The sequence below is a fragment of the Triturus cristatus genome, chromosome 7, assembly GCF_964204655.1.
Source record: "Triturus cristatus chromosome 7, aTriCri1.1, whole genome shotgun sequence".
NCBI classification, from domain to species: Eukaryota; Metazoa; Chordata; class Amphibia; order Caudata; family Salamandridae; genus Triturus; species Triturus cristatus.
Genome location: NC_140590.1, coordinates 51,270,124 through 51,297,620, shown reverse-complemented (window position 1 = coordinate 51,297,620; position 27,497 = coordinate 51,270,124). Strand labels below are relative to the sequence as shown.

The 27,497-nt window shown below is 47.8% G+C and overlaps 1 protein-coding gene across 1 annotated transcript in view; it reads right to left on the bottom strand.

The window, feature by feature from the left end:
- Positions 1–27,497, bottom strand: part of GRIK5 (glutamate ionotropic receptor kainate type subunit 5) — a 1,516,626-nt gene that overhangs the window by 36,214 nt on the left and 1,452,915 nt on the right. Inside the window, exons 18-20 of the mRNA XM_085615595.1 lie at positions 23,352–23,517; positions 6,096–6,321; positions 3,618–3,746 (exon numbers count right to left, since the gene is read on the bottom strand). Of these exons, the coding sequence (XP_085471721.1) occupies positions 3,618–3,746; positions 6,096–6,321; positions 23,352–23,517 (521 nt within the window). The remainder of the gene's footprint in view (positions 1–3,617; positions 3,747–6,095; positions 6,322–23,351; positions 23,518–27,497) is intronic.

The window sequence follows — 27,497 nt, the reverse complement described above, 5'->3', positions numbered from 1 at the left end:
TATCCGCCTTGTCCGTGCAGGGGGAAGATCTTTCTCATATCTTGCCCCCCGCTATTGGAATATGCTCCCTACATCCATACGCTCCTCCCCCTCTCTCATCCTTTTCAGAAAAAAACTGAAAACCTTTCTATTTTAACCCTCTATGATCGGTTTTTCGTACAATACTGATCATCGTGGGCCTCGCTTCATCTTCTTTGCCCACTTCCCTTCTCCACCCTCTTCAGGACTCAACAAGGCATAGCGCCGAGATGCCCCCGGGTGATTCGTTGCGCTCAACAAGTATCCGGAATAAAATAAATAAATTCACATCTTTTATTGGATTGTTTATTTTTTAGATTTTCAAATCCTGTTTTACTGAAATATGGCGTTGTGAGGTGGTAGAAAGCTCTGAAGTTTGTATCCAAGATGGAGTTTTTTATGTGACTTGTGCACTAGAGTTAATTTTAATTGGAATTAAAGGAAGTTTGATAACAATTAAGGATGTATAGTTTTCTAAAAGGAAATAGATATTTATATTATGAATTTAATTAAAGGGTTTGTATTGTCCGAAATACGTAAGGGGGCATTGTAGGTTTTATAATAAATGATTGTATTGTTTAAACAGAATAATTGCATGAATTTGTTCAATTGACTATGGTCTAAATAAACATATTTTATTAACTGAAATTACCAGTGATTTAATTGGTTGGTCCCTAATGGAGACCTGTTACCGCGTTATATCCTGGGGTGGTGGTTCTCACGTAGAAAGGTAACCCAGCAGGTGAGTGTCTTCTGGGGTGGTGGGCCAACAATACAAGACATTCAGCCTTCATTCTGCTGACGCCCATGCCTTCCTTTGCGGCATGTGTGTCTCCTTTTGCACTGGGCCTTTCTCCCTCTGGGCGGTTGGCCTTACGTTTTAACCAGCCAGCTCTTTCTAAAATCATTGGGCTTTATTTACTTTTCAAAACCTGCCTTTGTGATCCAAGGTCATACACGGCAACATTATAGAAGAGAAAGTGGGAGATTTTTAAAAAATGATCGGGAGAATGTATTTTCCCCTTTGACTTCTATTGAGGGCTGAATCGGGTTATTGCCATGCATGGGACTTGCAATCGTACTGTTGTAGGATCAGATATTAGAAATCTAAATATACTTTCTTTTTACCTATCAGGATCATGGATAAAGCGCTATGACAGGCAGAGAGAATATGGGAAAAATGTTGTGCACTGGCCTGCAGGAGCAGGTCACTGGCAGTGCATGCTTCAAGTCACACAAGACCAGTCCCTGTCAGCTGAAGCCCGCAGAGGAATCGGGTTTTCGCATGCAGGAATCGGGGGCGGGAGACTAGCCTTGAAATCAATAGTCTCCCCTTGAATCAGGAGGGGTGGCATGTATGTAAGGTGGCCACAAAAATCCGATTGGCCGCACTCTGCTAGTCCTATCAGCGCGTTGCCCCAAAGAATTGTGGTCCATGAAGTAGCGTCGGCGGGTACGCCTATGCCAAAAGTTTAAAATGAAAATGAGTGTCGCGTTAGCCATCCCTGGACACTTGTTTTGAGGTACAATGTATGTAAGGTGGCCACCTCCCTTCATAGAGGTTTGGAGGGAGGTGAGGGGGATGCTTCCCCCTAGGTTAAGATGACTGGAAACCCGGCCCTAAAGTTCCTACAAGGCACCGCCAAGGCCAAATGCGGTCATGTTGCAGCGCAGAGGAAGGAGGGCCAGTCCATGTTCCGAGATGTTAGTGGGGAGTTTACTTCCCCCTGAGCCTCTCACCTGATTGAGAAAAACAGATGGATACACAGGGCTCAGCTTCAGCTGTGAATTCTGTGTGGAGGACTGATGGAGATGAGAGATTCTAACAGATTGTGTTGCCAGAGCCTCATCGAGAGGCCTCCAATGTGGTGGCCATCTTGAGCTGTGGTCGTTGATCGGATAACAGGGCGCTTCACTTTGTATAGTGAGTGTCTTGGAGGGACAGGCTTGGTACAAACTAGGGGTGGTGAACGTATTGGTAAGACATATGCCTGTGAGTGACAGCCTAGACATAGTCACTTTACCTGGAATGTGCCTACCAGACGCAGGCTAGTCACATACTGACAGGAGTATGCAGGCAGCTGAAAGAGGGATTTAGGAAGCCAGAGCAGTTCAACAGGAGAGTGGAAGAAAAAGTCCTAGATAGAAGGAGTTGTGACTTGTATGAGTCGACCAAAATTAAGAGGAAGAAAGCTGAGAGATAGTGTTAAGAGTGGATATGAGCACAGGAGGGAGGTGAGAAGAGAAGTAGGAATGGAAGAGGAGAGGAGAAGTATGAATGGAAAGCAAAGGGAAGTAGGGATGGAAGATGAGTGGGGATGGAGAAACGGGAGAGCAAAAAAAAAGTGGAATTAGAAAAAGGACAATGTAGAATGAGTACAGAGCAGGGTTGCCACAGACTCCTAAACATAAACGCAAGACACGACATTGTCTTTGTGCTGAAGCTGGGACCTGCAGCTACATACAATTATGATCTTTTATGATCTGCCTACTTTAGATGGATGCAATACTGTGAATAAAAGGTGCAATTTCCGGTTTATCTGCTCTAACAGGATTGCAACCTGCGCCCATGTCCTTCAATGAACCCACTAACCTCCTTCCCCTGGTGACAGGGAATTTCAACAGTGAAGGGCCATGAACCCATCCAGGCACAAGGGAAGATCAATCTTTGATCCTGTAATAAAAGAGCCCACAGGTGGCTGCACGCGGCCTATCACATTGTCAGTAAACATTCTATGCTCAGTTTTCTTCCAACACATGTAATCAGAAGTCATTGATAATGCACAAGAAGGAGCCAGCGAGGCCTTCACACTTTTTTTGTCTGTAAGAATGAAGGCCCTGTGACCTCTTGCTTGTTATGTTGTTACGTGTATTTGTGTAACACACAAGTCACATGGGGGGGTATCCAGGCACTGAAGTGGGTGTTGTATGTGCTGAGTCATAGTGTGGGTTAGGTGATAAGCGAGGTCTTCCGTTTCTTGCAGAATTCAAGAACCGAGGAGGAGGTTCTGATGTGCCGTCAGATCTTTAAGTAAAATAAAAACCAAATGGAGGATAATACAGCCATTCTGCTTATTACATGAACATCCAGGGACCAATTCACAAAAGGTAAACTTAGACCTGAAGTCTAAGGTTAGACCTGGAGTCTAGGGTTAGACCTGACGTCTATGTTTAGACTTGAAGTCTAAGGACCAATTCACAAAGGTAAACATAGACCTGAAGTCTAAGGTTAGACCTGAAGTCCAAGTTTAGACCTGAAGTCTAGGGTTAGACTTGAAGTCTATGTTTAGACTTGAAGTCTAAGGGCCCAATTCACAAAGGTAAACTTAGACCTGAAGTCTAAGGTCAGACCTGAAGTCTAAGGGACAAATTCACAATGCTAAACCTAGACCTGAAATCTATGTTTAGACCTGAAGTCTGAGTTTAGACCTGAAGTCTAAGGGTCCAATTCACATAGGTAAAGTTAGACTTCAGGTCTAAGCTTACCTTTTTGAATTGTGCCCACAGTCAGATGTCAGGCAGAGTCGGAAGCTGAGGAGAAAGGGAATCCTATCTTAGGGCGGATATTGCTTGCTGCATTTGCAGCTTCGCACTCTAACCTTTGGCCCGATGGTCCTCCTCCTTTGGACACTTGCCACCTTCCCACCACTTTCGCTTCAGGATCTCCAGTCGGTTATTCTCCTGCATCTGGAGGATGGCCAGGGTGATCTCATCCCGGAAGGGAGAGCCTGTGGAGGCAGAAGGAACAGGTAAGTAGCGCCCAAGCTGAACTGGCACTGAAAAGGTTATCCTTGCTCACCCATTTCGATCCATTCCTTTCACTCCCCATCACACTCTTCCACCTGTAGGATACTGATTCAATTCCTAGTTCTCTCTCCTCTGCTACAATGAATGTGCCTCATAGCCTCTGAGGTGCATGGCTCCAACTTCCTTTACCTTTCCACCGACTCATATATTCTCCCTCGCTTTCATAACTCACTCTTATCAATTTATTTATTTAACAGTTTCATATAACGCATGGACAATGAAAAGGAATCAATGTGATTTACAAAGAACATTTGCTACGACACAGGGTCTTATAATTAATTAAATATGGACAAAAAGGGGAGGTGAGGAAAAGATTTGGGAAGAGCAGAATTTATTGTAGAGGAGGTAGTTTAAGGAGTGGTGCAATGGGAAGGTGAGGAAAGTGGGGAGACAACAAAGAGGAAGTCACAAAGGAGGTGAGCAGAGGGGGGGGAAGGAAAGGGGTAGGCAAAAGCAGCGGAGAATAGAAAGAATGGGTGAAGGATGGGGGTGCAGGCAATGGGGCAGGGAAGCTTCAAGGGGAAGTAATGGGGAAGAGAGCCAGGACTGGAGATTAAGAAGAGGAAGAGGCACATGCTAAGGGGGAGAGATGGAATGTGAGTGGGGAAGGGGTGGAAAGTGAAGGGTGGGAGATGAAGGGATGTAAGAAAGGTAGGACTGGAAAGAGGATACATAAGTGGTGGGAGGTGAATAGGGAGGGGATGAGAATGGCAGGAGATGGATGGGGTTGGTAAATGGGATAAGAGAGAAGTGGCGCAGAAGAGCTTTACTTAGTAGAATCAGGCATTGGGCTAGATTTTGATCTTGGCGGATGAGATTCACAATGGCCCGTCCGCCATACTACAGTGCATTATATCCTATGTAATAAGGTGGACAGGATATCCGCCCCATTTGTGATAGAGTATTCCATCCACCAAGATTTAAATCAGGCCCTATGTATCCTATTGCCGTTCCGCACAACATGTCCCTTCCAGATGATCCTCCTTTCCTTTCTCTCTCTTTATCAATCTTTCTCACTCTTCTGTAAGTTCCCCTGCACAGTACATGCACCACCCATGCTTCTCTTCCACTAGGTTCCTCACAGTCATGTTGACTCTTCTCTTGAGTTTCCTAGCACAGTACATGCACCACCCTTGCTTCTCTTCCACTAGGTTCCTCACAGTCATGGTGGCTCTTCTCTTTAGTTTCCCTGCACTGTACATGCACCACCCTTGCTTCTCTTCCACTAGGTTCCTCACAGTCATAGTGACTCTTCTCTTGAGTTCCTCTGCAGTCAATGCATCCCACTCTTGTTTCTCTTCCACCAGGTGTCTTTTAGTTCTGACTCTTTCCTGGAGTTCGTGAAACAAACCAAGTCAGTCTCTCATCAGTTCTCTGTCCTTCACCCTCAGATGTTGTTTCTACTTCCCACAATCTTGGGTACCTTCCCTGTGGATATCTTCCCTTGAATCCCTTTGTGATATGAAGACGGCGGATACCTCCACCATTCCCAGAGGTTCCCTGGGACCCACTCTCAACTGCCCTTTCGCCTCTGTGTCCTTTACTTCAGGTAAATCTGACAACACAGTGGCACTGCTCCATTTTCTGTATAATTCTCCCCTCACTTTTCCACATAGGAGTCCCTTCACTCCAAGTTTCCCGCTTCTTGGGTGTCTCTACCATTCTCAGGGTCTTGTTCCCTTCCTCTGGGTTATGCATCCAGCACATGGGTCCTCTCACCAGCTCTCAGTGTCACTTTAAATTATGTAGTCTTGCCCATTGCCCAGTGCCTCAGAATGCAACACCTGCTGGTGCGTCCACATCTCCAGAGTCACAAACTTCCTGAGGGTCTCTTCCCCTTCCCTGTGGTCTCTCCTCATGTGTCTCCAGCATTGTGAGTGTCTTCCTCCCTTCCTGGTGCACATGCACACTACTTTTCAACTTGTCTCCCAATTAAGTTAAAAATTATGAGATCTTCCACTCCTCTTGAAGTTCACCACTGTCTCTCTCCCCCTTCCTTGAATCCATCTCTAATCTGCACCTATTTTCTGAAGACCATATCCACGGCTTTTCTCAGACTCTCATGTTTTTAGTTTTCTGAGTGTTTTTCCCCTTTCCTGTAACCATTGTGCCCACACTTGGGTATCTTCCCTTTCTGTTTATCCCACCCATGTGTACAGGATCACCCATAGGTCTTCCCCCTTAACCAGTGACACTTGTATTTATGGGTTCTATCCCTAGGCCCCAGTGGTCACATCCCCACCCCTTCTACAGGTCTAGAAGATACTCACCGAGCGGCATGCCAATGCCATAGCCCTTGGTGTCCAGGAGCCCTCCAATCTGGGTGAGGTTACAGTTGAGCCGCCGGTGGTACTCGTTCATGGTGGACTCTAGCAGGAAGGCATACTTGGAGTTGAGGACTCGTGCAATTCCCTCCTCCGTGCTCTTCACGAAGACGCTGGGCTGCTTTGAGTGCATGTAATTCCACATCCGCTGGTAAGTCTGGTATCGCGAGTTCTGAAACGCAAAGGTTCAAGTGATGAACAAAGTCTGCATTACACAACACAACACTCAAACACAAAGAACACTGTAGTATGGACATGCGGGATATCAGTGGAATCTCATCAGATCCCTTTCCGAATGGTTGGGAAGGCTGCGGCTAAATTATTTTCAGAACAGGTAAAGATGGCTATCTGTGGCAGCTCCCTGTGTTTTCATCTGCCTACAATGCAACCAGTATTTTCTCTGTGGACCCCAACATCAGTGAATCCCCCAGGATTTCTAGACTCAGCCAGAAAGCAAACATATTTTCAGGGCTTGAGGGAGTCACCCCATGCACAGGTATGAGGATCTGCGTGTTTAGGGGTATCCTCACTCAGACAGCACAGATCCATCCAGAAAAAGGATTACATGTACGGTGAGTGATCAACCCTACGCATACCTGAGCTTATGACCGGATGTGACCCTGTTAACACACTTTGCATCTCTGAAATGGGAGCCTCTGTTGGGATCATGGGACTGATTTCCTATCCTATCTTGGTGGTCTAATAAGAAACAATGAAATGAAGTCTAGTGCTCCATCACTCATGCGCAGCTAGAAGTCTACCTATGACCATGCAGTGCATCCTGTAATAAGGGTGATTAGGGGTTCAAATCCCAGCTCCCCCTTTCACCTGTCCCTCTTTATGCCTCCTCCTCATGGAGAACCAGCACCACTGCACATATCTGCCAAACAATCCAGCAACATTCACCAAAGAACATGTCATTCTAACTCTATACCCTTAGCTCAGCACGGCGGGTAATCTGGTGCCAATGACAAACTTGTGTTTGCCCTCAAAACAGGACTACGACTTGAGTGGAAGTTACGCCCAATGCGGGTATCTGCCCAACCTACTTTTGTCAGGTTAACGCTGGCTCAAGTCAGGAGATGGGAGGAAGCTGGACACACTACTTTAAGCACCTGTAAGTGGTAATAAGTAGGTGCACAGCCGCTTTACACTTGCGAAAGCCGCGGAGTCGTAATTGGGCTGTAGGGTCTTTATTGTTCCTCGGACAAAAACATGGTGTGGTAACTGTGTCGCTGCAGGGGGAAGTATTTATAAATTTCTGACCTGGAGTGATCAATAAATTGTCCTCCTAATTCACTTTTGATGATTTTTCGACTTTACAATTGATTCACTCAGAATGGCATTTAGTGCTATATTTTAGCACATAATGCATCCTTACGTCCATTTTGGAATAAAAAAAATAGAGCAAAAACACAAGTGACATGAACACAGGCATTCACATTCTGATAGAGAGCATTGTTCTGGTGCTAACATTGGCCACGCAGCGACATTTTGAATAAAATGCGTATCGCAAATTTGTCGTATATCACACAAGATTATGACAGCATAGCAGGAATTTCACCTCGCCTAGTAACAAGTTGATTCACGAAAACCCTCAACTATGTTTTTGATGGATGTTATTGCTCAAGGAAGCCTCTACCATGCTGTGTCATAGCAGGTTGAGGATTCAAGACAGCCATATCATTCCTTGGCCGACGTCTAAAGAATCCCTACCATGATTTGTTACAGCATGTCATTGCATGAAAAAACCCTCTACCATGCTTTGCTGCCACAAAGAATCCCAATCTGTGCTTTGTTACAGCAGTTCAATTATTGATGAACCCCGTGCTGAGCTTCATTGCTTGGAGAACCCTCTGTCATGCTTGGTTGCGGCAGATCAATGCTTGAAGAGTTTCGTACTATGGTTTATTGTTACTATGCTTTATTGTCAAAGGTCCATGCTTGAAGAATCCTGTGTTATGTTTTATTGTCACAGCTCAGTGCTTGAAGAACCCTCTGCCATGCTTGGTTGTAGCAGTTCAATGCTTGAAGAGTTTCGTACTGTGGTTTATTGTTACTATGCTTTATTGTTACAGGTCTATGCTTGAAAATCCTGTGTAATGTTTTATTGTCACAGCTCAGTGCTTGAAGAACCCTCTGCCATGCTTGGCTGTAGCACTTCAATGCTCGAAGAATCCTGTGTTATGTGTTATTGTCACAGTTCAATGTTTGAAGAGTCTCGTACTATGGTTTATTGTTACTTTGCTTTATTGTCACAGGTCAATTCTTGAAGAACCCTCTACTATTATTTGCTGTAGCAGTCCAATGCTTGAATAATACCATGCTTGGTTGCGGCAGTCCAATGCTTGAATAATACCATGCTTGGTTGCGGCAGTCCAATGCTTGAATAATACCATGCTTGGTTACGGCAGTCCAATGCTTGAATAATACCATGCTTGGTTGCAACAGTTCAATGCTTGAAGAACCCTGCACTATGCTTTATTGTCACAGCTCAGTGCTTGAAGAACCCTCTGTCATGCTTGGCTGCAGCAGTTCAATGCTTGAAGAGTTTCGTACTATGGTTTATTGTTACTATGCTTTATTGTCACAGGTCCGTGCTTGAAGAACCCTCTACTATTATTTGCTGTAGCAGTCCAATGCTTGAATAATACCATGCTTGGTTGCGGCAGTCCAATGCTTGAATAATACCATGCTTGGTTGCGGCAGTCCAATGCTTGAATAATACCATGCTTGGTTGCGGCAGTCCAATGCTTGAATAATACCATGCTTGGTTGTGGCAGTCCAATGCTTGAATAATACCATGCTTGGTTGCGGCAGTCCAATGCTTGAATACCATGCTTGGTTGCAACAGTTCAATGCTTGAAGAACCCTGCACTATGCTTTATTGTCACAGCTCCGTGCTTGAAGAACCCTCTGTCATGCTTGGCTGCAGCAGTCCAATGCTTGAAGAGTTTCGTACTATGGTTTATTGTTACTATGCTTTATTGTCACAGGTCCGTGCTTGAAGAACCCTGCACTATGCTTTATTGTCACAGCTCCGTGCTTGAAGAACCCTCTGTCATGCTTGGCTGCAGCAGTCCAATGCTTGAAGAGTTTCGTACTATGGTTTATTGTTACTATGCTTTATTGTCACAGGTCCATGCTTGAAGAACTCTGCATTATGCTTTATTGTCACAGGTCCGTGCTTGAAGAACCCTCTAGTATTATTTATTGTAGCAGTCCAATGCTTGTTTAACACCATACCATGGTTTGTTGTCACAGTTCAATGCTTGAATAATACCATGCTTGGTTGCAACAGTTCAATGCTTGAATTTCCCTCTTCTTGCTTTATTGTCAGAAGGGGGTGCGTGCAAATCCTTCCACTACACTTTGTTGTTACCAGTCAAGGCTGAAAGAATCCCTTCCAGGCCTGGCTGTCACAGATCGATGCTCGAGTGCTGGAAACCTTTTTTGTATTTATTTTATCCATTTATTATTTATGTACAGTGCTCACACTGCCCTGAGGCTGCTGCAGTGTACTTTGCAGTGAAAGGAGGGATGAAGGAGTTACATCAGTGGTGGTAAAACGAAAGGATGAAAGAATGTGAGATCATGCAGAGCCTTGGTGGTATATTTGGATGAGCAGGAAAGTGTTTTGGGTTTTCAGCATTTTCTGAAGTGCCTATTGGAGGGGATCTCCAGGTGAGCAGCACTGCTCCTGAAAGGATCACTCCCACACCTGTTCATAAAACCTTTGTTTCCTTGAATGATCTCTTCCTGCTCTGATATTTTTGTGTGCTCGGAGCTTCTCTTGCTCCTCATGAGCTCAGGTACAGTCCTTCCTCAGCTGGGATCAGGTCTTCTTTGAAGGTGAGTACTAGAATTCCCTCTAAGATTCCTTACTTTTATTTGGCTTTGTTTGGTTCGATGGATGAGTTTCGTCTGTGATGCATTCTCACTGTCTCCATCAGTGACAGAGCAGGCGATGTGGTCTGTCCAGTTTCTGCGGTGCTCCTCGCAGGAGGTATGGTCACTGCAAACTCCTTGGGCTCCCCATTTATAGCAGTTATATTGCTGTCTGGAAAGTGGCTAGCTTCTTCTCCCCTGCCCATCACTGGTGTCCTTAACTCTGTTCACTTAGGCTTTTGATTTAATAGTCCTTTGTGATGTAAAAGCACAATACTGTGTCCATGCAGGTGCCCAACCTGTTACCTGGCTTTATTCTGGGGTTCCTCAGATGCGTTTATTTTTTGTGCTTTTTTCCTCTTTTAGTGATTTTTTCTCTTGTGATGATCCTTTCAACTTTGTGGTTCCTTCTCTTTTTGTTTTATGTCTAATATTTTGTGTTTTTTGTCATTTGAGATTGCAGCTCATGTTGTAAGGTCCCTTTTGGACCCACTTTGGTTCTTCCTTAGTTTTGCGTATTACACATTTTAGGCTGCCATTGCTTTGCATGCTCACAACACATTTGTTTTTTTGCCATGATAATATTTTAGATATATGATGCACATGCTATTGTTGTTCAATTCTTCTTCTCAGGATTCAGTCTGAGCATTTGTTACAAGTTTCAACAACATGGTGTTCAACATTGGTGTCGTTGGCTGTAAGTGGATGACCCTTGATGCCAGGACCCTTAACTGCGTCTTCCCCACAGACGTCGCCCTCTGTTGCGATCCTGCCTGATGGCCTGTCTTTGCCGCGTCACCTGGGATCCTTTGTCACACAGGAGACAGAATAAACGCTGATTGTGGAGCCCTTCTGCCTACGCGCGTTTCAACGCACGCCAGGTATTTCTATCGTCTCTGGGCTATTTTAAACTTTAAGAGGTTTATTGGCCGAAGTTCCCCAGCACCTAAAATGGTGGCGCTTTAAAAACAATACGGGGCATTTCTCACTGCGCCTGGTATTTTCCCATACCGCAAATGAGGCGTTTTTGCAAGCGTCCTTAAACGAATAGCATTGCAGCCCTGGAGAGTGTGTTTGTTAGCTAGGTCTGCGTACAGCTTCTTTGTGTATCTGTTGCCGATCAATACCTGACTCCAAAATGGCGACAGGTGAAGACATTCTCGATCGCCCCACAGTGCCTGACTTTAAGATGGCGGTGCCACAAAACTTTATTGATTACACCTTGTTTAGCCACTCCTGATATGTTTAGAGCGGCATCACAGTATTATTGTTGCTCATTGAAGACCCGCCTGACTTGTAATTTGCGGTGCTACAATATCATATTGTTTACAACTTAATTCTCTTTTCTGGTATGTGGAGAGTGGCATTCCTGACTTTTGTTGCCGTCTTTAAGACCTTCTTTAACAATAGGCTCATTGAACACTTCTACATTTCTTGTTCATTTGAAACGCCGAAGTGTGCCCGAGATGCCGCCCCTCCTTGGTGATTGATGAGTAACACTCCGGATAGACCAGTATCAGTCACTATAGTTCCATCACGCCCTGGTACCTGGAGACAGATCCTCTCTGCTGCCTATTTGTCCCCTTTTAATCATATAGTGCCCTACCCTAGCCAACATGTCAGGTCCTGGCCTGACCGTGACTGGGGAAAACTCTTATACTCTGGTCTACCCCCCAACCTGTCCAAAACCGCTGCTAAATCATTCAAGCACGCCACCCTAATAAGCCACCCTGAGACGCTGATATCCGACCTGCGCTACAGAGCGGACATCGGCATAGTCATTAATGACCTTATCGTCTACTCCAGAAGAACCAACTCCTGGCGCAAAACCTTTGCGCACCTTCTTAATGTTCGCTCAACCAGGAACATTCCATACGGCACCAAGCTCACAATAGCACGCTCCTCAACCCTGTGAGCTGACCTCACCATCACCCTCTACAAAAACGGCATCGTTCTGATCTAAGCCTCAACCAATAACCTCAATAAATTCTCAGACATTTTTACCCTCCTCAGAAACCATGTGCAAGACACCGACAGGGTAACTAACACCCGCACCAATGACCCGCCGTCCCCCCCCTCCAAGGGCTTCCATCACAGTTCATCCTATCCTCCGCATCATGTCCCCTGACCCTGGCTACAGAATCTCCCCAACACCTTTGATCTCCTCCTACCTAGCTCCCCCCACTGACTGGGAGACTGGTACGTCTCCAAAGACCCCCGATTCAGATCGAGCTAGCACTCTAATGGTTCTCAACACTGATCACCCTAACCTTTATAGCGCGTCCCCCGGCACCTCCAACAGAGTCGCCTCTAGTCCTCTGACCACCTCCCCACCAGCCATCCACCCGAACCACTAATTTGGTATGCTTATGAGCTCTCGCCCTCTCTTACAACTCTACCACTGCTACCTCAATTCTACTGACCTAACAAAAAACGAAATCCTAGCCATCCTCCAAGACCACAACTCTGTTCAAGTCATCCCTTGTCCACTAGATGCGAGTCCCGAACATACCATCAGCACAGTCACCATCAACCCCAACAGGTCAGCGACCCACCGTAACAGAAGTGCGGTTAAAAGCAACCTTGAGCCTGTACTCCTGTCCGTCCAGACCCCTGACACTCCTCCCGACCCCCCCCCCCCATCTGGTCTCTTAATCAACTGCTGATTGGCAGTTAAGCACGCCGCTGATATTGCTGATCTCATCCTGAACAAAAATGTAGACCTAGCAATACTAACTGAATCATGGCTCAACACATACTCTTCTTCTTGCTAGGACCTATTAGTCCCTCGCAACTACAATATTGCTCGACTGGACAGACAATCCAGCAGGAAAGGAGGAGGCATCGCCTGCATCTACGATCTAGCCTCCTTGTCACGGAACTAACGGCGGACACCACTGACTCCTGCAAATACCTCGCCCTCTCCATTTGCAGCAACTCATTACATCTGTGCAATTTGCACATCTTTTACCACCCCCCAGGTTTGAACGACTCCTTCACCGATTACCTCTTGGAAATCAACACAACTAAGATTTCCTCCAACGCTAAAGAGATTTTCCTCGGTGATTTCAACCTACACTGGAAAGATCCTAAGGATCCTCACATCAACGCCATCAAAGACCTCCTAACCGATCAAGCCCTGACTCAAGCATACTCTCTGCCAACTCACTCAAGAGGGGCCACCCTTGACTGGATCATCCCTAAGGAATCTTCAGTCAAGCTTATCTCCATAGACCCATGTGACCATTGAATTCCTTTTACCCGGGACCCACTAGACAAAGGCACCGCAACCGGTGATTCCCAAATGCTGGATCAGAGACACCAAGAACCTTGACCACATGAAACTGGAGGCTTGCTGCAAATCTGACCCCCCCCCTCGAATATAACTATGGTCAGTGACATCAATGATCATTACTCAGCAACTATATCAAACATTCTGGATGACCTTGCATCACTAGAACTAAAAAGAACACAAATCAAAGACAGAAACCCCTGGTTCACTGGATCCTTCAACATAGAGAGGAGATCCCTCCGGCAATCTGAAAGAATTTGGAGACAGCACCCCTCTGCTGCGCATTTAAAACTTCTCCGCCAGGCGAGAAACTCCTGCAACAAGAAAAACCTCAATTCAAAAAAAGAATACTTCAGATCGGAACTGGGGAATGTCAAGAATAGACCCGCAAGCTCTCTGAACTGGTCAAACACCAATCAAATAAACTGGCTAAAACACCGAAAGACACTCCTAAGTCTCTAATATCATCTGAGGAATTCTCCTCTTTCTTCGCTGATAAAATCACAGCCTTAGGAAATGAACTCAGTGCCGCTACATATTCTTAACCCCTTACTGAACTGCCACCTATTTCAGTGCTACCCCTACTGGCCTCACCTAAAAACCAAGCACGCTGGACCGACTTCAAATACTATGACGAAGACTCCATCTCTAAAATCCTCTCTACCTTAAACCCGAATAACCACTTTAATGACCCGCTACCATCCAACTGCCTCGCTGCTGCCACCCAATCCATTGTTCCTAGCTGGACTGCAAAAATCAATGCCTCTCTCCAGCAGGGATTGATTTCTGACTCTCTAAAAGCCGGCCAAGTCCTCCCCTTTTTAAAAAACCATCACTGGATCCAGCCTTCCCTGACAACTTCAGATTGATCTCCAATATCCCTCTCTTAGCCAAATTGTTAGAGAAGTGTGTACAACAGCAACTAAGTCAATACATCAACAACTTCCACCTACTTGATGACTTCCAATCTGGATTCAGACCAGGGCACAGCACTGAAACTACTATGCTCCACATCGTGGACGATGCCCTCCAAACCCTAAACCAAGGCAAAACCTGCCTCCTAATCCTCCTAGATCTATCCTCGGCCTTCGACACGATCAACCATGAAAAACTACTGGAACGCCTCAAACTCAGGATGGGTTTGGATGACTCTGTTTTAGAATGATTTAAGTCCTTCCTCCACAACCGATCACAGAGATTCCTAATTAACGGCAACCTATCAGCTCCCACCCCGGTCACGGTTGGAGTCCCTCAAGGTTCAACCCTGTCCCCCACCCTCTTTAATCTTTACTTAGTGCTGCTTGCCAAAGTACTTCGCACCGCTAACATCTCCTACCATATGTACGTGGCTGACACCCAAATATACATTAAAATTTCATCGCTCAAGGAGATCCTCTCCCTGAATGAGGCCCTGAAACTGACCATCCAATGGCTCGCCTCTAACCAATTCAAACTCAATGCAAAGAAAACTGAATTTCTCCTAATCTCCCCTACTAAAGCCAACCCGGAGATTCAGATGTGGATCAAGGCCATCACAGCCTTAAACTGCCCACCGACCATTGTGGACTCGGCCAAATCTCTGGGAATAATCCTCGACAGCAACCTGAACATGTGGGACCACATCAACTCGATGGCTAAATCAGCCAGGTTCCACCTGAGCTACCTAAGGAAGCTGAAACCCTTAATCGATGCCCGAGCTAAAAATGGCAGTCCAAGCACTAGTCATCTCTAGGCTGGAATATGGCTTTTCCACCCTCTCAGGCTTACCCAAGATCTCCCTGGCACCTTTAAAAGCCTGCCTCAATGCGGCCTCCAGACTATTTACTGGCACTAGGAAATTCAACCACATCTCTCCACATCTGAAAGCTTTGAACTGGCTCCCCCTCGAGGCCAGAATACAGCTGAAACTGGCATGCAATACACACAAGGCTCAATACGCAAACTCCCCTGCTTATCTTGCACAAAAACTAGTGGTATCTGGAGAAAGAAGGAACTCCCGGTCCGCCAGAGACCTCTTGCACCAACCTGCCCGTTTTCAGAAGAAAAAAAACCTACAATCGGGCTTTCTCCGGGGCCGCACCAAGAATTTGGAACTCTCTCCCACCCGCCATCAGAAGAATCCCTTCTCTGGCACACTTCAAAAAGGAGGCCAAAACTTTCCTCATGGGTAAATTCCTCGTCTAATCTCTGCCTTCAACCACCGCAGTGTGCCTGACTAATCTAAGACTATTGCCTTTTCCTCAGATCACCTACTCACTCTACCAAGAAGCTGTGGGGTTTTATACGGATTCCAACTGTAATTGTAGCCATACACATGTGTCCCTCTATTCCCCTATGCGTCCAGCACCCCTGCCCCTCTCCAATCGTTTTGTATACTTCTGTAATTCTAAAGCTTTTTTGGTTCAATCTGTAAACCTTGTAAAGCGCTCTGATACCCTCACAGGTCAAGTTTGCGCTCTATAAAACACTAAACTGAATGAGGTGCTGTTTTCCTTGTGTCTGGTCAGCAACATCTCCTAATGTTATAGAAATAATATGGTAGCACAGCTGCAGTTTTCTAACACAGGCGTTCTTATCATTTAAACTCTGACTTGCCCTTTGAAACACAGAGAGGAGAATTCCAGCGGCGGGGACCGATCTTGGAACCGGAGCACCAGCCATGAGTAAACTGGGTTTACACCTATGATGTGGACCACCTAACTACAAATGCCAGGTATGGGGTCCAGTGCTAATCCCAGAGCTCACTGGTATATCCCTGAGCTCACATAGTGAGGGTTGACTTAGACAGATGTATCATTTGCCGCGGGAGGGCTGTTTATTGTAGAAAGTTTGCTATAAATGCTGATTATTTTGCTTAGTTGTATATTTCCTCCAATCTCAGCAGAACCGCTTCATAATAGACTATGATGCTTTCAATAAATATTGTAAACTTTCCTTGTGTCTTTCTTTTATTTATTATGGACATGCATGAGTGAGAAACAAAAGGTGAAGACCTGTTTCCATGGTTCCCTTGGGGACTAGAGGATCATATTCTAGATTCCTAAATCACCTGTAACTCTGGGAAGATTAGGAGGTCAGGTGAAACACTGTGAGCTGCTCAGATTTGGGCCCACAGGTTTTGTTGACGTAGAGAAACATAGTCCCTACATCCTGACGTCCTGTTATCCCAAAGCACAGTTCTGTTTCCAGACAGAATCCATTCAACATTCTTGATTGTATTTCAAGTCATCTTTATTATTGCTTCACTAACCTGTAGAGTAAATTAGCACCTTTATTTATATTTTCTAAACTAGAACTGTGGCTTTGAGTTGATCTTCATCTAATGGTATTTGATGAGATCGCACTGCAGGTTATTCTCTGACCCCACACCCACCTTGTGTATCCTCAGATGCAGCTCGGAACCTTATCCCTTTTGAGCGGTAAAACAATAACCTGCAACTAAAATATAACTGGTAAACAGCTGTCACTGCCCCAAGAACAGAAGAGAGATCTGACACAAGGACAGAGGACACAGGGACCTCTCTCCGGGAAAAGGAGAGAGGTCTTACCCAAAGACAAAGGACACAGGGACCCCTCTCCAGGAACAGGAGAGAGGTCTGACACAAGGACAGGGGACAAAGGATACAAGAACCTTTCTCAAGGAACAGTAGAGGGGTCTGACCCCAGGACAGAGGACACAAGGACCTCTCTCCAGGAACAGGAGAAAGGTCTGACCCAAGGACAAAGGACACAGGGACCTCTCTCCAGGAACAGGAGAGAGGTCTGACCCTTAGGACAGAGGACATAGGGACCTCTTTCCAGGAACAGGTAAGAGGTCTGACCCAAGGACAAAGGACACAGGGACCTCTCTCCAGGAACAGGAGAGAGGTCTGACACTAGGACAGAGGACAAAGGATACAAGGACCCCTCTCCAGGAACAGGGGAGAGGTCTGGCCCAAGGACGGAGGACACAGGGACCCCGCTCCAGGAACAGGAAAGAGGTCTGACACAAGGACAGAGGACAACGGATACAAGGGCCCCTCTCCAGGAACAGGAGAGGGGTCTGACCCAAGGACAGAGGACAAAGGGACCTCTCTCCAGGAACAGAAGAGATGTCTGACCCAAGGACAGAGGACACACAGACCCATCTCTAGGAACAGGAGAGAGCTCTGACCCAAGGACAGAGAACACAGGGACCTCTCTCCAGGAACAGGAGAGAGGTCTGACCCAAGGACAGAGGACACAATGGCCTCTCTACGGGAACAGGAGAAAGGTCTGACACAAGGACAGAGGACACAATGACCACTCTCTGGGAACAGGAGAGAGGTCTGACCCAAGGACAGAGGCCACAATGATCACTCTCCAGGAACAGGAGAGAGGTCTGACCCCAGGGCAGAGGACACAAGGACCTCTCTCCAGGAACAGGAGAGAGGTCTGACCCAAGGACAAAGGAAACAGGGACCCCTCTCCAGGAACAGGAGAGAGGTCTGACCCTTAAGACAGAGGACACAGGGACCTCTTTCCAGGAGCAGGAAAGAGGTCTGACCCAAGGACAAAGGACACAGGGACCTCTCTACAGGAACAGGAGAGAGGTCTGAAACAAGGAAAATGGACAAAGGATACAAGGACCCCTCGCCAGGAACAGGAGCGAGGTCTGACCCAAGGACAGAGGACACACGGACCCCTCTCCAGGAACAGGAGAGAGGTCTGACCCAAGGACAGAGGACACAGGGACCTCTCTCCAGGAACAAGAGAGCGGTCTGACCCAAGGACAGAGGACAAAGGATACAAGGACCTCTCTCAAGGAACAGGGGAGCGGTCTGGCCCAAGGACAGAGGACAACGGATACAAGGCCCCCTCTCCGGGAACAGGAGAGGGGTCTGACCCAAGGACAGAGACCAGAGAATACAAGGACCTCTCTCAAGAACAGCAGAGAGGTCTGACCCAAGGACAGACGACACAATGACCACTCTCCAGGAACAGGAGAGAGGTCTGACAAAAGGACAGAGGACACAATGACCACTCTCCAGGAACAGGAGAGAGGTCGGACCCATGGACAGAAGACACAGGGACCCCTCTCCAGGAACAGGAGAGGGGTCTGACACAACTACAGAGGACACACTGACCCCTCTCTAGGAGCAGGAGAGAGCTCTGACCCAAGGACAAAGGACACAGGGACCTCTCTCCAGGAACATGAGAGAGGTCTGACCCATGGACAGAGGACACCATGACCACTCTCCGGGAACAGGAGAGAGGTCTGACACAAGGACAGAGGACACAATGACCACTTTCTGGGAACAGGAGAGAGGTCTGAACCATGGACAGAGGACACAATGACCACTCTCCAGGAACAGGAGAGAGGTCTGACACAAGGACAAAGGACACAGGGACCTCTCTCCAGGAACAGGAGAGATGTCTGACCCAAGGACCGAGGACACACGGACCCCTCTCTAGGTACAGGGGAGAGCTCTGACCCAAGGACAAAGGACACAGGGACCTCTCTCCAGGAACAGGAGAGAGGTCTGACCCAAGGACAGAGGACACAATGACCACTCTCCGGGAACAGGAGAGAGGTCTGACACAAGGACAGAGGACACAATGACCACTCTCTGGGAACAGGAGAGAGGTCTGACCCAAGGACAGAGGACACAATGACCACTCTCCAGGAACAGAAGAGAGGTCTGACCCAAGGACAGAGGACACAGGGACCTCTCTCCGGGAAAAGGAGAGAGGTCTTACCCAAAGACAAAGGACACAGGGACCCCTCTCGAGGAACAGGAGAGAGGTCTGACACAAGGACAGAGTACAAAGGATACAAGAAACTCTCTCAAGGAACAGTAGAGGGGTCTGACCCCAGGACAGAGGACACAAGGACCTCTCTCCAGGAACAGGAGAAAGGTCTGACCCAAGGACAAAGGACACAGGGACCCCTCTCCAGGAACAGGAGAGAGGTCTGACCCTTAGGACAGAGGACATAGGGACCTCTTTCCAGGAACAGGAAAGAGGTCTGACCCAAGGACAAAGGACACAGGGACCTCTCACCAGGAACAGGAGAGAGGTCTGACACTAGGACAGAGGACAAAGGATACAAGGACCCCTCTCCAGGAACAGGGGAGAGGTCTGGCCCAAGGACAGAGGACACAGGGACCCCGCTCCAGGAACAGGAGAGATGTCTGACCCAAGGACAGAGGACACACGGACCCATCTCTAGGAACAGGAGAGATCTCTGACCCAAGGACAGAGAGACACAGGGACCTCTCTCCAGGAACAGGAGAGAGGTCTGACCCAAGGACAGAGGACACAATGACCACTCTACGGGAACAGGAGAGAGGTCTGACAAAGGACAGAGGACACAATGACCACTCTCTGGGAACAGGAGAGAGGTCTGACCCAAGGACAGAGGCCACAATGACCACTCTCCAGGAACAGGAGAGAGGTCTGACCCCAGGACAGAGGACACAAGGACCTCTCTCCAGGAACAGGAGAGAGGTCTGACCCAAGGACAAAGGAAACAGGGACCCCTCTCCAGGAACAGGAGAGAGGTCTGACCCTTAGGACAGAGGACACAGGGACCTCTTTCCAGGAGCAGGAAAGAGATCTGACCCAAGGACAAAGGACACAGGGACCTCTCTCCAGGAACAGGAGCGGGTCTGACCCAAGGACAGAGGACACACGGACCCCTCTACAGGAACAGGAGAGAGGTCTGACCCAAGGACAGAGGACACAGGGACCTCTCTCCAGGAACAGGAGAGCGGTCTGACCCAAGGACAGAGGACAAAGGATACAAGGACCTCTCTCAAGGAACAGGGGAGCGGTCTGGACCAAGGACAGAGGACACAGGGACCCCGCTCCAGGAACAGGAAAGAGGTCTGACACAAGGACAGAGGACAACGGATACAAGGCCCCCTCTCCTGGAACAGGAGAGGGGTCTGACCCAAGGACAGAGACCAGAGAATACAAGGACCTCTCTCAAGAACAGAAGAGAGGTCTGACCCAAGGACAGACGACACAATGACCACTCTCCAGGAACAGGAGAGAGGTCTGACAAAAGGACAGAGGACACAATGACCACTCTCCAGGAACAGGAGAGAGGTCTGACCCATGGACAGAAGACACAGGGACCCCTCTCCAGGAGCAGGAGAGAGGTCTGACAAAAGGACAGAGGACACAGGGACCTCTCTCCAGGAACAGGAGAGAGGTCTGACCCAAGGACAAAGGACACAATGACCACTTTCTGGGAACAGGAGAGAGGTCTGAACCATGGACAGAGGACACAATGACCACTCTCCAGAAACAGGAGAGAGGTCTGACAAAAGGACAGAGGACACAGGGACCTCTCTCCAGGAACAGGAGAGAGGTCTGACACAAGGACAAAGGTCACAGGGACCTCTCTCCAGGAACAGGAGAGATGTCTGACCCAAGGACAGAGGACACACGGACCCCTCTCTAGGTACAGGGGAGAGCTCTGACCCAAGGACAGAGGACACAGGGACCTCTCTCCAGGAACAGGAGAGAGGTCTGGCCCATGGACAGAGGACACAATGACCACTCTCCGGGAACAGGAGAGAGGTCTGACACAAGGACAGAGGACACAATGATCACTTTCTGGGAACTGGACAGAGGTCTGAACCATGGACAGAGGACACAATGACCACTCTCCAGGAACAGGAGAGAGGTCTGACAAAAGGACAGAGGACACAGGGACCTCTCTCCAGGAACAGGAGAGAGGTCTGACACAAGGACAAAGGACACAGGGACCTCTCTCCAGGAACAGGAGAGATGTCTGACCCAAGGACAGAGGACACAGGGACCTCTCTCCAGGAACAGGAGAGAGGTCTGACCCAAGGACAGAGGACACAATGACCACTCTCCGGGAACAGGAGAGAGGTCTGACCCAAGGACAGAGGACACAATGACCACTCTCAAGGAACAGGAGAGAGGACTGACCCAAGGACAGAGGACACAGGGACCCCTCTCCAGGAACAGGAAAGGGGTCTGACACAAGGACAGAGGACACACGGAACTCTCTCTAGGAGCAGGAGAGAGCTCTGACCCAAGGACAAAGGACACAGGGACCTCTCTCCAGGAACAGGAGAGAGGTCTGACCCATGGACAGAGGACACAATGACCACTCTCCGGGAACAGGAGAGAGGTCTGAAACAAGGACAGAGGACACAATGACAACTCTCTGGGAACAGGAGAGAGGTCTGACAAAAGGACAGAGGACACAATGACCACTCTCTGGGAACAGGAGAGAGGTCTGACCCAAGGACAGAGGACACAATGACCACTCTCCAGTAACAGGAGAGACGTCTGACACAAGGACAGAGATTCCGGATGGGAATTTAATATAGAGAGATTGGGTCATAACACCACTGCCAGTGCAGAAATGTGTTGGGACAATGACAGAGACCAACAACCAAGTACATCGCAACAGGAAGATCCCTACATGGGGACTAGGACGGGCATACGGACATACCTGACTGTATGCATACTATGACAGGAACATACCAGCACAGAAGGGTACACACATTATTAATGGGCCAGAGCAACAGATCCATGGTCACATTTGAAACACAAACCGACTGAGTGCAATCACACGGATACTGGGGGGATGCAGCAAAGCCTCACACCCCACTGAACCATTCTGTAACTACTAGACACAAATCTACACTCCAGATCACCTAACAGTGCCATGAAGCCATGTTATTGACAAACACTGTGTGATGTTAAACCATGTGACATAACTCTACCATCTCAGGTATTACACTGCCCCTGAGCCAAGTACACACCTGAGTAAAACTGCCTCGGGTAGTCAGAAAACCTGATGCATGATGATTAAAGGGAACAATGGACCAAGAACAATCCCACGCAGACATGGGCAACACACACTGCACAGGGATGGTAAAGCAACAATAGTGAAACCAATAATAACCCCGAGACTCTCACTCTGGGACAAGAACAAAGGAGACTTGCATAATGAAATGGACGGACACAAGTGAGTACTGATCAGACTTACACTGTTTGAGAGATCAGAACAAGCCCGGGCGTAATTTCAATTACGCTGGAGTAATCATAGTAATTTTGGTAATACTGTGTTACCTTTTTACGTGGACTTACCGATAGTTATACTATTACGCCTGACCTCATAATCCTTAGTAATTGGGAGCCGGGGGGTAAATCCTACTGTGAGAGCACATTACCAAGTGTGAGTGGCCGCTTACACTTCCTATTCACGTTCTATTGTATTTTGAGCTATTTCTTATCGCAAAATTCATCCTCGCATCCAAAATGGAAAAATTGGTTCATTGTGCGCTAAGGAATTGCGCTAAATGCTGAGAGCAAGTTCAGGGGAAATTCCTCCCCAAAGAGCACATTTAGCGAGCTCGAGTGCCTGCACGCACCTGATATTCATGTTCTGCTGCATTTAGAGCTATTCTTAGTGGAAAATGCAATCTTACACCTATTTTGGATGCAAGACGGCATTTTTGCTTTAAGAAATAGTGCTAAACGCAGGATTACTCTTCTCACATAATTGAGCAAAAGCTTGCAGAATTCTCAGGTAATTCCATGTAATTAAGCTGCACTGAATCACCTGAGACAATGTCCTGACTATCTGCGCTTCAGGAAACTTCTTAAGACCTCCACTATTTTAAAAATGCCCATCAGCCTGTCCAGCAGCAAAGTCCAAAGCTCAGAGATACCCCTTAGGGGGTGATTCAGGCGCTATATAAAACCTACAAATAAATAAATACGTCCACCCCTAATTAGAATACCTGTCTCTCGCATGGAACCCCATCCGCGTGACAACCTACAGCCATTAGACAACAGACTGCAGCATCAAGACACCCAACAGTTCCAAGAGGCTGGAAATGGTGAATTCAGCACCACACAAGAGTTGCATAACTGAACACAACAAAAAAAAAACTGTTGTTTTCTGATACATCAGGCTGTATCAAGTTAGAATCCATTTTATGATGTGACACTGATCTGGAGTGTTTCATAACCAAGCAAACAGCCCTCGGAGACCCCAGTTGTTTCACCTGGAAGAAGGTCATGGTGGAACCCCCGTGGATTGTGCCATACTCGATGTTGGTTTGGTCGGCCAGGTCGTCGGCCGATTCGATGGGCACCTCCATGCGCTGCACTGTCAGGAAAGCGGCTAGGTTGGCAGTGTATGAGGAGATGATGATAAGTGTGAAGGCCCACCTAGAAGAAATAAAATGAAAGAGCATGAACCTGGGGACACGCAAAATAAATGCCAGGATTTCAGGAGAGCACACAAAATAAACACAGGTGATCGTGGGGGGCATAGAGAAGAAATACGGGGAGGTCTGGAGGATTTAGAATATATAAAGGGGAACCCAGAGGACACATGTGGCCCGATTCACAGAACTAACTTAAGACAAAATCCTAAACTTACTACCATTTTGGTATTCACAGAAGGCACTTACTCATTTTGGTATTCACAGAAGGCACTTACTCATTTCGGTATTCACAGAAGTTAGGAGTCCTAACTTTAGGACTCCTAAATGCCTTCTGTGAATACCGAAAGTCTGAAAATTAGGATTTTTCTCAGTTTAGTAGTAGCATAGTTAGAAGTCCTAACTTTAGGACTCCTAAACTGAGAAAAATCCTAATTTTAAAACTTTTGGTATTCACAGAAGGCATTTAGGAGTCCTAAATTTAGGACTCCTAACTTCTGTGAATACCGAAGTGAGTAAGTGTCTTCTGTGAATACCAAAATGAGTAAGTGCCTTCTGTGAATACGAAAATGGTAGTAAGTTTAGGATTTTGTCTTAAGTTAGTTCTGTGAATCGTGCCCATGATAATTAGAAGGGGACATGGAGGAGACAGTAAAGAAATACAGGGGGTACAGGTAGCCCAGCAAGTCAATACTGGTGAGTCTGAGGGTTACAAGAATGCCATGAGGATATAGGAGATGAAATAAAAGGTGACACTTGATGACACAAGGAATGCACACAAGAACCCTGAAGGGAACAGAATAATAACTACTGAACAAGGACAATGAAGCAATCAAATGCAGAGGAGTTTGGAACACTCAGAGCAGGCAACATTTTAGGGAGTATCTTTTGGGCCAGAGATTGAGACCCATAGAGGGGCTTTGTGGTCAGAGAAGCTCACCATGTGCACACTCCTTTTCAAGCGTGGCTCATCGCACTGTACAGGACTGACAGTGGTGGAAGCGATATGATCCTAGTGGCTGAACAGAACCTTTTGCCTGCCACCTAAGCAGGAGAGTGGCCTCTCACATGTTTTTAAAGTGTTCTGTCAGTCCCCTGCAAACAAATCCTTCACCCAAACATGTGGGACATGAATGCCTCATGTGTGTATCCTTTAATGTGCATAGAAGACGTGTGTATAGAGTGTGTGTGACACACATGGCATAGACACACTCAGATCTGTTTTGTATTTGCTACATTCTTGTGGTACCTAAGTTGAAGGGTTTTAAAGGTTCAGACAGCAGTTGTGAATTTCAGAGCTCCCCCAGACATTCTAGAGACCCTTTAAAATGGGTTGGATTGAGTACTGTTCATGGGGAGGAGACTCGGGGTCCTATGGCCCGTTGTTCTCTGGAATGGATAACTCCACAGGTAAACAGGTAGTTAAGTGGAACAACCTACGTCGCCTTTGCACCCTTGTTTTGGGTTCCTCCTGGAAGGAGACTCCTGCTTACACTTTGTAACAAAGGCCTTGGCTGGACAAGTCCAAGTGGAATAAGCAAAAGGGCAGAACCTGTCTCAGAGCTGGATGTTGGAATTCACAATTATTGTTTACAGCTTTATTATAAAGATGGGGCTGAAACTTCCAGCCAGTGTGACTAGATTTCTTTACTGGATTCTTGGACTTTAACATAAGTGGTTACATAAAACTCTCTGTGCTCTAGGTTTGTGGGGCCCACCATCAACTCCACTTGCCAGGTTTAGGACCAAAAACCTAGGATCTAAGCTTTGAATTGCCAGGAGAAGCTGCGAGGGCTCTATGTTGAAGAGAAGAGCGGACCAGATGTTCAGGAAAGACAATGTAGGCGTCCTTGCAAGAGGAAGATGCTGCTCAGAAGAAGTGAGGGTCCATGAAGGTTCCATGAAGGATCTGAGATAGGGTGAGCTGAAAGTATCTGCTGGGCTCCATGGAAGGATTTCTACTGCTCTGCGAGGGAGGCTTCCATGGAACTCCGAGTTGCTGCTGCCGTTTGACAAGACTGCATCCCCCCATGGAGGGATGATGCGTAGCAACGTAAGACTACTCAAGTTCCCCATACAACGTGCAAGCACCTCAAAGCTGTAAGATGCTACAAGAGTGGACCAAAGGCTTCACAAAACACAAGCAAAAGTGCCAGAGGAGATTTGCCCTGATGGAGAGGCCAACATCACAAACTGAGTACCCCCTTGTGGTGGGCGCCTAGGTGTTCGGGTAGTGGGTTTGGGTCGGGCTGTGAGTAAGTCGCATGACCCACTGAGACACAAGCACCAGAACCTATTCACTGGCTCCATGACTGACGGTGCCTCCGCTCACCTGGTATTTGTGTAGCACAGCAGATGTTCAGCTGGTATTTGTGTAGCAATGCAGATGTTCAGCACACACCTGTTGGCTGGGCTGGAGCGAGACCACTGCTCTCTGAACGCCAGGGGTTGTGCGGCGCACATCCCACAAGCAGCACAGATCCACAGAAGACACAGACTTGGCCTGGATCGGAGCTGAGTGGACAATGCAAGAGGTGCATTGAGCTACAAGGCAGCATAGAAGGGGAGTAAAAACAAACCAGTAGACGCCGGGTCGCTGACTTGAAATGCACTGGTCGCCAGTTAATCAACTTAGGGCCTGATTACGATCTTGGCGGATGGCATACTCGTTTACAAGCGTGGTGGACATTCCGTCCACCGTATTGCAAGTTCCATAGGATCTAATGGAATCGTAATCTGGCAGACGGGATATACGTCACATTTGTGGGAAAGTAACCCTGTCCGCCAAGCTCGTAATCAGGCCCTTATAAAGCCCCATGTGCATGACAAAGGAAAACCACAGATCCTACCTGGGGGGGGCGGGGACAGTGACGCAATGAGAACACACAGAGGTTGTCCCAATGGAGTAGCCTGACCTACTCCCAAAAATGACCAGTTAATAACCACTGTAACATGTTGCTTCGTGACCCGCAAATGCCCAGTATCACATTGTGTGTGATTGGAAGTTCTATTCCAAAGACCAAGCATTGGCTGGGCGGTCAGCTATTTACGCGTGTTTTAGGCGGTGTGGTCAGTTCTGAGCTACTACCTCCACGCCACCTCCCTGAGTAAGTCTTGGCGTGTTCGACTTCACTACCCTGAGGTTCGTGTCCAGTTCTGGGTTCAGTACTAAGGCTGAGCCCTGGGAACCAGTGATGAAAGCCTTTGATGGTCCCAGTACGAGCCCGCCTTGGCACTCGTGGACGGTGGCCCATCGTAAGGCTCGCCCTGGCACCGGTGGTAAAAGCCTCTGATGGTCACAGTCCGAGCCCGCCTTGGCACTCGTGGACGGTGGCCCATAGTAAGTGTCGCCCTGGCACCGGTGGTAAAAGCCTCTGAAGGCCACAGTCCGAGCCCGCCTTGGCACTCGTGGACGGTGGCCCATAGTAAGGTTGAGCCCTGGCACCGGTGGTAAAAGCCTCTGATGGCCACAGTCCGAGGCCGCCTTGGCACTCGTGGACGCTGGCCCATAGTAAGGCTCGCCCTGGCACTTGTGGTAAAAGCCTCTGATGGCCACAGTCCGAGCCCACCTTGGCACTCGTGGACGGTGGCCCATAGTAAGGTTGAGCCCTGGCACCGGTGGTAAAAGCCTCTGATGGCCACAGTCCGAGCCCGCCTTGGCACTCGTGGACGGTGGCCCATAGTAAGTGTCGCCCTGGCACCGGTGGTAAAAGCCTCTGAAGGCCACAGTCCGAGCCCGCCTTGGCACTCGTGGACGGTGGCCCATAGTAAGGTTGAGCCCTGGCACCGGTGGTAAAAGCCTCTGATGGCCACAGTCCGAGCCCGCCTTGGCACTCGTGGACGGTGGCCCATAGTAAGTGTCGCCCTGGCACCGGTGGTAAAAGCCTCTGAAGGCCACAGTCCGAGCCCGCCTTGGCACTCGTGGACGGTGGCCCATAGTAAGGTTGAGCCTTGGCACCGGTGGTAAAAGCCTCTGATGGCCAC